The sequence below is a fragment of the Acanthisitta chloris genome, unplaced genomic scaffold (assembly GCF_000695815.1).
Source record: "Acanthisitta chloris isolate BGI_N310 unplaced genomic scaffold, ASM69581v1 scaffold21453, whole genome shotgun sequence".
Classification (NCBI taxonomy): Eukaryota; Metazoa; Chordata; class Aves; order Passeriformes; family Acanthisittidae; genus Acanthisitta; species Acanthisitta chloris.
The window spans coordinates 65,706-78,723 of NW_008666865.1; the positions used below are offsets into that span (position 1 = coordinate 65,706).

General features: G+C 37.9%; 1 protein-coding gene across 1 annotated transcript in view; it reads right to left on the bottom strand.

Moving 5' to 3' along the window:
• CALCRL (calcitonin receptor-like) overlaps nucleotides 1-224 on the bottom strand; it is a 27,893-nt gene extending 27,669 nt beyond the window's left edge. The window contains exon 1 of the mRNA XM_009072301.1: nucleotides 174-224. Within this exon, the coding sequence (XP_009070549.1) occupies nucleotides 174-224 (51 nt within the window). The remainder of the gene's footprint in view (nucleotides 1-173) is intronic.
• Nucleotides 225-13,018: the final 12,794 nt, after the last annotated feature.

Sequence of the window (13,018 nt, forward strand, 5' to 3'; positions counted from 1 at the left end):
CTTTACCACAGGAATTTAAAGGAGAACAGAAGGCAGATAAAGATCCTGTTGTGCAGAAACTACATTTGACCACAAGATAAGTTCTTTCTGCATTTCCAACTTAATAATTTCTCTGGCATTCTGCACATGCTTGTTAAAACTGGAAATTATTAAAAAAAATCATAGAAACTCACCGTAGTAACTGATATGAAAAGCAACAAAAATGTGATCCAGTTTTTTGTCATTTTTATATCCGGTGCAGTGAATTTTGTGTTGTAGTTGAATGAACTCAAACTGCAATGGAAAAAAGAAAGTAGGAAGATATTTAGCAATTAATGAAAGCCCAAACTGATAAAAGACTTCATGTTTTCTTTCTGAATTAAAACCAATCAATGGAGGTCCTCTCAATTTTTATTCCCACATGTGATATTCATGGAGATGTACAATATAGTGTCAAAACAATGCACTCAGGCAGTGAATTCCAGCAGCAGATTTCTTTCTGCACTGCTGCCTCCATTGCCTCAACTAACACCTTCAGAGGGTTTGTCTCAATCAGGCACCTGATACCAACTCTAACAGCTACGTAACAATTAGCCCTGAGATACTAGTTGACTTCTTGCTATCTCTGCCTTTGGGCAACCACAGCAAACTGCAGATCAGTTTCCTTAAAGCTGACTCAGATTTTCACAGACACACGCACACGACTATTTCCCATTTTCATCATAGCAGCTGATATTTAATTTTGCCATTTCTGGAATAACTGATCTAGTAAGTAGCCACTTTATCCCTAAGTTACACCTTTGCAAGGATGCCAACAACAATACAAGAATTAATTGTGAGCTGTAAAATAGTTTCTGTATCTGCAGCAGCTGTAAAGCAGTTTATCTGCTGTTTGAAGAAAACAGGACTACCCAAACCATCTATGATTGCCTTAGTGCAGACTATTCTTGGAATTGATTCTTCAAGTGTAAAATGCACCTAAACCATGAAGTACACATAATAATTTATTAACCCCCTACCTAGGATGTCTCCTAGCTAGTGTAACTCTGCTATGACAACTGCCTCAAAAGAAAGGGAAATGTGCAAGAGATCTGTCATTCAATATTTCACTGTCCTGAAATATCCTGAGAAGATCACAAAGCTGAGCCTGGACCTGAGATATGGGAGTCTCCTCGGCTTGCATCGTGGAATAAGGACTGTCCACATTTAGTTTAAGTTATTACAACTAAACCACGTTTCGAAAACGTAGGTATATCACTGTACTAGCATTATTGAAGCTATTATCAGCTAAAATCAAGGTGACAACATATGTGTGAGTTTAGATCACTTGGACAGATTAATTCACTACAAATCTTACACTGCAATTCAAGAAACAAACTACACATACCCCAAAGGTCCCTCATACACCGAGCTCAGAGATCCCACTGCCACGACACCAAGAGGCCTGTTGGGCACTGAGTACCTACACACAAACCCAACCCAAGCCACATCTGCCCTGGGATCACATATCCTCTTATCTTTGGCAGTTTTTCTTATCAAGCAGTCATGTCCTATGAGATACTGGTGGATGACAACTGATAGTTGTGGTCAGCAGAGGTAATTTTACAAAAAGCACGTTCTTTTTAAAAAACCACCTGTCTTAGTCACAAAAAGTAAGCATTCTCTATCTACTTCCCTTCTGCTTTTATACTTTCATACTAACTGGGCTCTCTTTATATAACTCTAACACAATAAACAGCAGTTTGTAGAATACATGAACTACAAAATAAGAGAACATTGCTGTTTATTGTACAGCCTGCTGTAAACACATGAGATGTGTTGTAAAATCAGTTCCTATTGTGCCTATTTAACCCAGACTAAAACTGCATCTATAATCTTCCTGCTATTTTTACCAGTGGCATGCAATCCTGTAATGCTGATTGCTGCAAATTGCACAGGTAATTCAGTGAGACACTGAAATTCAAATACACTGTTCTGAAGGTTCTTAAAACACACAGGAGGACCAAGTAGCATACATGAAATATATTCTTGGTTTGAGCTAATACATCTCTGGAAAATCCACGTGATGAGAACTAAAGTGAACAGATAATTGTAAAAACCCTGATCTGTTATAAAAAGAAATATCTAATTATCTATCTGTAGTTACTAAAGGTTGACTAAACCCAAATACAAATGGAGATATCTAAATTAGCAAACGGGCAATATGATTTCAATTCTGCATGACAACTGGGGGCAATATAGATTAATTCAAACCTATCACGAGTTTCCTTCATTTATAGCTGTGTCTGTTTACCTAGGAAGGGAAAAACTCACCGACTTTCTATGGAAATTGGAATTAATAACTTGACTGTAAAGTCAGTCTGTAATCTTTTCTCTCCAATGTATGACAAAGCAAATCTGCACAGGGTTAAAATCCACAAATGTTGTGCATAGGACAAGTCGAGAGATCAATCAAATAGAAAATAGCAACCATAATTTAGTGTATGTTTTCCTGTACTTGCATACAAGAGTTCAAAATTACTTTCTCTATAATAGTGCCAAAAATCTTTATGCTAAAATGAAGGTTGGATGGAAAATTTAAAATGCATATTCATACATTGCCCTCACTTAGCCCTGCTTATTTTATCTAAAAGATTCAGTATCATATTATAAGTCAGAAATTATCTGCTTTGACTCACAGTCCAATTTCATTTCCGTTTCACAATACCAAGTCACCCCTTAGCTCTGTTCCTTTAGTGGTCCAAATGTTTTCATTGGACCAATGGTGGTTTTATTGATACTTCTATCAACTGTTCCAATATTAAGTCTTCCCAGGAGATAAAAAGTTAAGTCAAGCCTATAACTTGCTCCATGCTTTCCATACTCATTTTTGTCAGTTGCTAACTGCAAAAAACTTACATAGAGAAAAAAATCCTTTTTCTAAACATCACTACTTATGGACTTAATTACAAAATGCAAGGTGAAGGTCAATCAGATGCCTATTTGGATTTTGGAAAGCATTTCTTGCATCACTACATGAATTCATTCACTCAACATTTATTCCCATTAGTCTTCCTCCCAAGGAAGATTACGAGCTTTCCTAGGGATTGACAGCAATATAATCCATTAACAGAGGCAGCAGGCCAGCACTGCTGAGAAAGTCAGGCCGCTCTTATTAATCATCTGCTCTGATGAGATGTAAAACAAACATAATCCTCATGAAAGTTCTTTCCCTCTCAAAGCTGGGAGGCATTAGGTGCACAAAGAAAAGAAATTAATAGTATAAAGAGACCCATTCTCATGTTTCTTTAGACACTAATGCTTCCCAAGTTGCTGCTCTACCATTGTAAGTCTGACAATTTTACTGCGGGAAAGAAAAGATAACTGTATTGGATTGAGATTAATTTGAGGGAAGAGATGGTAGAAGCTTAGACAGAATCCCTTGATTCCACTCGGTGACACTCTGCACAAAGCCAGCAGGCCAAGATTTACTTGACAGGTATTGAATGAAACAGTGTTGTACACACAACATTACAGCCACTACAGCTACTAGCAGACCTCTGGCTTAAGTGTTTTTTCAGTAAATGGCAATGTCAGAGAATGGGGAATTACAATAGTAAACCAGATCTTCAAAATATCATTTTTATTCTTAGTGCATGTTGTAGTGAAGACTGGGATGATTTACAAAGAAAAAAAAAGGAACTGCCTGATTTTCCTCTTTATTGCATTCTCAGTTACCCAAATAAACGGTACTCCCAAGGCTACATGGTGTCTGTCACTGATAGCAGTGACATCTATTGAAGAAGGAGGAATTCAAAAGGAACTGCAAGCTGAACTTAGCCAAAATAGCCACTGGTACAACCTTAACAGATGTTCACATTTCTCTTCCTCCTGCTTCCCCTACTGAGCCCCCCTGCCTCATCAGCTGTTTCTACTTTTAACCTTTCCCCATCCTCCCAAGAATAAATGTCATCCTTGCTGAGCTCCAGACACTTCCCATTTCAATGATACAGCAAAAGGGTTAAAAAAAGCAGTCAGCAAAAAAAATATTTTTTTTTTTAACTTGAAACCACATTTAGTACAAAAGATAGCTGCCCTTGAGTCTGGCTTCAAGTCAGAATGGAAGTCTGTAGGAGTGGGGTAGGAGAGAAAGGCTCTACATATGTCACTGCAGGTACATTCTTTGTGTGTGAGTTTGGCTCCCTTGGATAGATTAATTGACTACAAATCTTACAGTGCAATTTAAGATACCAACTCCAACGACAGCAACAACAACCACCCAAACCATTTTCAGTATAAGTGACATACCTTGCAGTGTGCACTACTTTCTTCATTCATTTACTGACAGGGTTTGGTTTTTTCAAATGTATTCCCCTTCACCTGAAGAAACTGGAATACTACCCTGTCAGAACTGTATGTTGCTGGATTTCACAATTCAACTCACTATATTGCTTTAAAACACTGGCACAACTCTACTGTGATACTATGGAACTGCTAGAAGGAGGCATTTCTCCTCCTCCTCCATTCAAACCCCCAGTGTGACCTACTATCTTCAAATCAGACGAGGCACGTTAGGAAAACTAGAACAACAAAACCAAAAAAAATACTCCTGACATTACAAGTACCGTGAGATATCACTGTGCAAATCACCAACTGGTGACAAGCAGGATCATAAAGACAGAGCACTGCAGAGAGCTTCTCTGATAATATCTTCTCATGCACTGCAGAATTAAGAGGCTTATAGGCACATGAAGACCTCCACAAGTGAATCAGTAATTAGGGAAATATTCGCAATACTGATATTATCAGCATTAGGTTTCTTTAGCTATCTCATCCTCTGAACACACAACATCGATCACGTGCATCGAGACATCATTAAAAAATGCCCCACTGAAACATTCCTCCTTCAGACTTTCTTTCCAGGAGTTTTTGATAGGAAGCAGTTGTGGCACAATGGCATTTACTGTCTTCTTGAGGATTAACAGAAGTAAAGAAGAAATGCAGTGGCATATCTCAATTTTACCATTCAATTATTTTATAACAACTTCATCATGCATCAGGTAGTAGTTCAGCTGAGTAGAAGAAAGCACTCGCTGTTTAGTTCTTGGGCTGTGTGCTAGGATGGTCTCAAGGTCCAGCTCATGCAAGCAGAAAATTAAGCCTAGTTCACAAAGATGTTTCACATTTTTTATTCTCTCTACTAGCATGCTTTTTGGTTTTGTTTTTGCATCACTGGTTGCTTGCCAGAGGCCTTGCAGAGACTGCAGAACCATCTGCAGATAAGATTACACAGATTAAATTTCTCCTGTGTACTTCTTCCCATTAATAGCCGTTGGCTACTATTCAGATAAGTTTTGTCACCTGCACCCAACAGAAATTACTAGCAGTAATGGACAACACTCATGGCCAGTTCCAGTACCTAAAACTTTAAGAACCAATCATAGTGATGATGGTGCTTGTGTTTCCTGGGAAGGAAGAAACCCTCTATTTTCTAACACTTTTCTTCTTTTGTTCACTTCACAGGTTTGGATGACATTGTAAATTATCCTGAGTAGAAACATGGGCTATGGAAGTCCAGTTAAAATCCAAACCAACCAACCGAAAACCAGAAAAAATACCCCACCACAAGAAAACTCTCCAAATGAGGTTTTGGAGGAGGAAATGTCCACAAGGTTCTTCCCCTGGAATATTCTGCAGGTTCTGCTCTTGTACAATGTTACTCCACATAGCAGACTGCAGAGCTAAGATGTCTCTGTGGTTTTGTCCACCACACCAAATTTGGGTCTTAAAACAGGATTTCCAGATAAAAGCATATTCAGTAAACTTTCCTGAAATTTTACTTCCTCCAAAACAACTGCTATGCTGTGGGGCAAGGATGTTCAAATTAACAATGTTATTTTAAATAAAAGAGGATTGCTCATGACGTTAATTCTTTTTCATGGATTTCATGCTATGAAGAAGTTGGAAGTGCTCCCATGTTCTTACTAGGTATATTTTAATGCCTCATTACCCAATCTGCATTCTGCACATGTTCAACAAAAAAGCCTTGTAACTGAAACTGGAGCAAGACACCCACAGACATACACAGCAAAACACAGGCCAAGCCCCAGAATTCACAGGGATATGTTACTGATGTGACCTCAAACTCTGTGACACAGTATAGTAAAGCATCACAAGAATGCCACTGGGACTACTGAATCTTCCTGCCTGAGCCCAAATTCTACTACTTCATTCCAGAAGCATATTCATATCAGTGGGTATCTTAAAGATTTTAGGAGAGGCCTCCAGATCTCTGAAGGGTGTGAGAATAGTCCTTGAATGAGAGCAGATATTGACTTCCATGCTGTGTCTCTAAGGGAGAAAACAGAGGACCCTAAGCATGTGCCCCAATTTAGAGAAAACAAAAATGCTTTCATCATCAAGCACCTGCTACAGTGACAACAAAAACATAACCTGAAAAAAAAGAAATCATTACAATGATACAATTATATATGGACAATAGTCTTACATATATGATTCAGTTTTAGGTAGTCCTGCAAGGAGCAGGGAGATGGACTTAATGAGCTTGTGATCCCTTTCAACTTGACACATTCTGTGATATATGTGAAAAATATGGTATATTCCTCCACCTTCAAGCAATATTATTTGTTTTGAGTTAAAACAATGTCAGTATGAGTTTATGAATTCATCAAATTGACCTTAACACTTGTGAAAAAACAACCTTGTTCAGATGTCTGAAGTGTTTTTTTCCCAGGCACTGCTGTTTAAAAGCTGCAGAGAGTGAACTGCCGTTCTGTGTACCCCTTTCAGCCAGTGTTTTTTATTTGAATGACTCTGATGCTGTTTAACAAGCCAAAACAGATCCAAAAGTTTCTTTGTGAAAATGTTTATGGCATGAAGTCATTTTCTCAACTGGCTGAGTTTTAAAAGCTTTTTCTTATTTCTTCATTGACACATGCTAATTTTACAAGAACAGTATTTCCACAGTTCAGGGACTTTTCTCAAGGTCATGACAAGGTAATGGGAATGAGAGAATGGGTTAGAGCAAAATAAACCAGGACTTCTGTATTTTTCAGATTTTACACCAGTTCCTCCAGATTCACATTTAGAAATTTGAATATTTACACTGGAATATGCACAAATATATTCTTATTAAGTTACAGAGTTATAAAGCTTTAAAATACGATTGTTAAAAAGAAATTCTCAATTTTCAGGTAGACCATGCAGGTCCAGGGGGCAGGATGGAGAGGGAGCAGGTGGCCAGGAAAGGGAACTGCTTATGCCAGCATAAACTGCATTGGAACCGGTGTTGTAACTTTGGGTTCACCATTGGTCAATGACTTGAACAGAACTGATGAACCAAATATAGACAAACCCTTCATGGAAACGACAGGAGCACTATGGTCATATAATTTTGTGTTGTATTTCTTTCTCTTCCCTAAAAATAACCCCAAAACTCAATAAACAACCAAAAACCCCAACAAAACCCAAAACATAATACAGAGAACAAAAATATCCCCAAAGCAGTTTTCTCTTCACCAGCAATAATTTTTGTCTGGCTAAGGATGTGAAGTTCATGTCAAATAGCAACATTTTTCTCTCATAGGATATTTCTGATACATTTACTATACCAAAAGAGTTCAGGTAAATTTAAGACAACTTTAGAAAAATTCAGCTTCAGAACAAAATAAACCAGCAGCTACTTCAAAGCCTTTACCAGGTCAGCTTAAGTCACCACAGTTCAGAACATTTCCTCTTAAATTCAAAATTTCACATGCCAGAAGCCAAAAGTGCAAGCTCTGGAATATTTCACCCTTTGAATATTAGACAATACATGTTATACTGTGCTAAATTATCAAAACTACTAATCCATCCTGTAGAAAAGCCAAGAACAAGCAGCAGCCAAAACCAACATTTTGAATTCTGCTGTTCTGCACCTTGTCTCCTTTGCTTAAATTAGCTGCAGATATTTCCCATCTCTCCTATATTTTTTCATCTGTTGTTTTCCTGAAATGGCTTTTTTACAGTAAGTGGTTTAAATTTGGCTCACAGAAAGTATCTTAGCCATGAAGGAGTTTGTGAGACTCAAGAAATTTAAACCACAGGTATGGAAAGAAATTGCCTTCTATATAGTCTTAAAAGTCTATGACTGCACACTGGTATATGCACATCTTGAGACCCACACAGACACAGGTCTTGACTTCCATGGGTCTATAGTCAGCACTGTGAAGAAGGGCAAAGGCTTGTGAACGACTTCTAATGACACAAAAGAATGCATGCACATATTCAAAGGACAGATTAAGAACACAACAATGTCAAAGTTTTATGTCCACATTTACAACCAGAGCTTTCCTTTTTATATGTATCTCTTCTCCTCACAAACTAGTTGCAGAAATCATCTTAAGGTAGGCAGAGTGATAAAAGATTTTCTATCCTTTACCCATATTTCTTTCAAATGAGGATATGTACCAAGATATTGCCATAACCAGTTTTATCTTACACTAACATCATTTTCCATCAATCTGAGTTAACACTAGTGCATTAGTGTTGACAAACTGAAGAAAGTATCATCCATCAATGCTTCAAAGTCTTCTAAATGGGAATTCCCTTCAGCTTCATCCACACCCTGCACAGGAATATTAACACAAGCACAACTCTGACACAGACTGAAGCATCCAGCAGGAAAGAAACACTTGTTTTGCCAGAGGTGCTGTCAGTTTAAAAGCCAATGACAGTATCAAAGCAATTCACTAACCAGCTTAACAGAATGAGAAGCAAGATCCTTTGAACAGAAGCAAACTGCTACCACATGACTACAGTGACCTCTCACAGGATTACCCTACGCATTCCTCATTCTGATTGGAAAGTGTATATAGAGGACACAAAACAACTGGCACCAGCATCAACACAAGAGTCTCAACTTTTCTTGTGTTCCATACACTCCCCCAAAGGCACTGATGACTGTTTGGACAGGTAAAGCCATATTCAACCACCCAGAACACATTTGAGTGGTGATCTTTATCAACTATCTTTGACATTTATTTTTAAAAGACTAATTTCTCTTCTACATGAGCTCAGTCTTTTAGGCTGAATAAGAGTATCTGAGCAAACTAACTGAAATAATACATTTAATTTAGCACTAACTGATAGAATGCATTCCTATACCTTTTCTGAAATACCACTTGGGCAAAATTGCTTCCACCTGAAAGTGTATACATCAATCCTTACCTGAAATTGTATACATCTGTCCTTACCTGAAAGTAAGAAGCTAACCCTTTCCTGGTTTTCAGTTTTGTCCATCAATTGTCTTTTGCAAAATCTTAATTCATTCTTTGAAACACCAGAGACTGCTGAAAACTAGACTGGCACAGGTCTATCTGGCGTTACACTTCAGTCGACATCCTATTACATTTTCATGCTGCTACTAGAAAAGTGATTCTGTACTGAAAAATTCTGCTTGCAGAGCTTATACTGCTGCGAAAGAAGTGTAAAGTTTGCAATAGCCAAAGCAGTTGGTGGGTGATCTAACAATCCCACTGGCATGCAGGCTGTAAGCCACACACATATTTGACAGTCACGCACTGAATGAGAGCTGCAAGGATGAGCACTGCTAGAATTTTGGTGTTATTGCATAATTGCACAGCATATTGTGGTCCTTTTGCAATGCATTCCATCCGTTTCACATAGCTGGATAGCAACAGTGCAGCAGAATGAAATGTATCATTGCACATTATCACATAAAAGCCTCTGCTCTTTGTGAAGCAGAGATTTTACAGACACTGCCAGCTGCAATCTGTAGGAAGCAGTGTGAATGTTTCCATGAATTCAGTTGAAGATCATATGCTCAGGGTGTGGCCGTGGGAAAGACTAGTGTATCTTACACACAGTCCCCGAAGTCCAATTAGTGTTCCTTTAATTACAAACAGACTTTTCCATATCCTTTTGCAGTATTCTGCCCTGACTTACCTGAATGAAAACCACAATAAAATACTATGCACATTAAAAATATTACACAAATTTGACACAAAAATCACCGCCTTGATGAACGCGAATCATACTTGGAAAAGGTACTTCATGAAGATGAAATATTACATATCAAATGTAATAAAACATTACAAGCATTACAGCTACAGCAGAGGAACGAGTATCAAGCACAGCTATTCTGGTCTTGAGTTACATATAAAATTCATTAATGCATAATTTACACACTTAAGCACATTATTTGCCCCTACAAATGTAATAATAATAATATAAAGGCAGAAACATGTAATGGAAAATCTCAGTTCAATCATGTCAAAATTGCAAGCAAGTGAAAATTTTCACTGCAAGCATGGAAAATATTAGGCAGCTTTAACATAGGTGTCCATATTTTCTGCACACTCACATCCTGCAGTTATTTGCCTTGAGAAAAATAAAACCCAGAAGCCTCACAGTGATTTCATGCTCCAGAAAAAAACACCCTGGCAGAAACAAAATGCATGGAATTTGATGGCAAGCTTTTATAAGGTTGTCTACCAAAATTAAGTTAAAACATGTTCAACAGAGTTTGTAATTCTACAGACCAGACCCTGCCATTGCTCTGCAGGACAGAACTCATATTCATTAGTTTGGCTAACTGACTTTGACACAGTTTGGACATCAAGCTTGCAGGCATTACTTACCTCAGACTGAGGTACCAAAAGTCCCTATGGAAAAAAACCCCCACCTTTACACACACTTTATAATTTTTTTCCTGTACCCTCTAACTTCATAAGACACCTTAAAAGGCTCATCCATTTCATGCACACACATCTCATTCAGAAAGTCTGGACTTGCACCCCTAAACTGTTGCCCTGTCAAAGCTGTACTTGTGCATTCTGCTCCAAAGAGAATGAGAAAATCCAAATTCATCTTGCTGAGAAATTTTGTTCACAGCTGCTTGCTTGGCAGAGATTTTGTTGAAGGGGGGGGAGGAGGGGAGAGACAATTTTCCAAGCAGTGGGGAAAACCAGTACAAAACTTTTCATCATCAATGGCCTTGACATTGCTGGAGCCAACGGAAACAACATCACCCAACTGGTTCCATGTGAGGGAACCATTCAGAAAAACAAAAAATCTCCTGCATTTATTTCTACCCTGGTAGCTTATGCCAAGCTTCCTTTGGTGAAATCCAGATTTCTCTGCATTGGCTTCCTCCTGCTGTTGATAGAGCAGGATATTTGCTGAAACAAGCAGGTAATGCATGTGATATTGTGAATTAATCAGCATATGTGCTGGAGAGAGAATTTTGTTCTCTTCTGAAGCTGTAAAAACAGTGCTTTGTTTTTCCAAAGGAGCTATCTAGTGCTTTATCGATAACATACACAAACTGGGCCAAAAACAGACACAAAATTTTTGTCCTAAATCTTAACTGGATGCGAGTCTTGCTAGCAGATGAATTTCATAACAGGTACCTGTCTCGCGGACCCTGTAAATAGTTTTACAGAAATTAAAATGCTTGGCTACAGGTGTACACCACACCAAGAACATGTGATATTCCATGAGCTAACTTCTCATTGTCCCAACATCTCCAGGCTATTTAGAAGAACAAAAAAATTGGAGGAATAAAACCTGTTTGGTTTCCTCCCCAGACAGTAAACACATTCCCCTGTCTCAGGAGAGTATTAGAAAACAAATACTGCACAAGTACTTGTTATTACTGCTCAATACAGAAAGTGTACAAAAATCATAAAATCATTTTTATTATTTGCTTTCTTTTGCAACATCCCAAGTCTTTACTGACTGGGCACTGCTAAACAGTTGTTGCACATCATTCCAAAACTAGTGGAATTTTAATGATGGCAATAATTATTCTAGAGATCACAGAAACATTTTATATACTAGGAAGCAAAGTACCTTTTGCTTTGTGTAAGCAAATAGTAAAACAGATCAGATACACACCTGGTCAAGAGGGACACTAATAACTTTAGGTGTATTTGGTTTTCCTACTCCAAAAGACATTATTTCCCAGACAGTAACTCCGTAAGATGTTGAGATATCAGTAAGCATCATTTGCAACCACCAGAATAAGTAAATTCATTCTTGTGCCATTGCTATCAGACAACTTCTAACTTCAAAGTCATTGTTGATCCTCAAGTGGTTTAATTCCACCACTACAAGGCTTTGAAAAACAGAATTAAACCTCTGATGAGTGTTTTTTAGGAACTGAGAAATTTAAATCTGCAGTGGCCACCACCCAGAGATCTGAACTCTGAACCTAACTTGGCTGGTCATCTCTGAGGGTCAGACATCACAAGGAGGATGACCCTAAAACATCTGTTGAAAGTCAGACTATCAAACTGATGGGAAATTCAGACAAATCCAAACGTGGGAGCCAAATCAGCTACTGAAATTCTATAGTGCTACCAAATGTAGAATCATTACACTATGAAGAAAATGGGTTCAATTCTAAAATGAAGGCAAAGAAATTCCAACCCTCCCTGCAACATACCTCTTTCTTTAAGGTCATAGAGAAACACAAAGAAAGAACATAAAGAGAAGATGAGAGTAAGAGAATTAAAAATACTGATGCTGAATCAAAAAGTTGAGAGTCTGTTGATATCTTCAGTAAGGGTTTGGTTGAAAGAATTTTTAAGCAATGTCTGGCTCTTACAGACATACCTAATGTGGGAAGCATTTTAACCAGCTTTGTGTCTGACAGACAGTCCTTGGAATCTAAATGTCAACTTCTAATACAGATATAATTTTCCTTCTCTGTAGGAGAGAATACTGGTGAGAAGTGTAGTGTTTAGAATTAGACTACTTTGATTTATAGTTTTTGAGAAGCCTGCAAAAACTAACAGCCTAATTTTCAAGGCCATAGGGAACAAAACCCCTAAAATGTCTGAGGAAAAAAAAAAGGAAATTTTAAGTGATTTGCTCATCACCACTTTGCATGTTGTATCACAACTGAAGTTTAAATATCCATTCAGCAATTAGCACTGGATTTACCATCCATTTCTGTAGAGATTGTTATCAAAGGGATTGCAAATAGAGAGTAAAAGTCCTTGGGTTAGGTTAGAGAGAACATAGACCAAGGAAA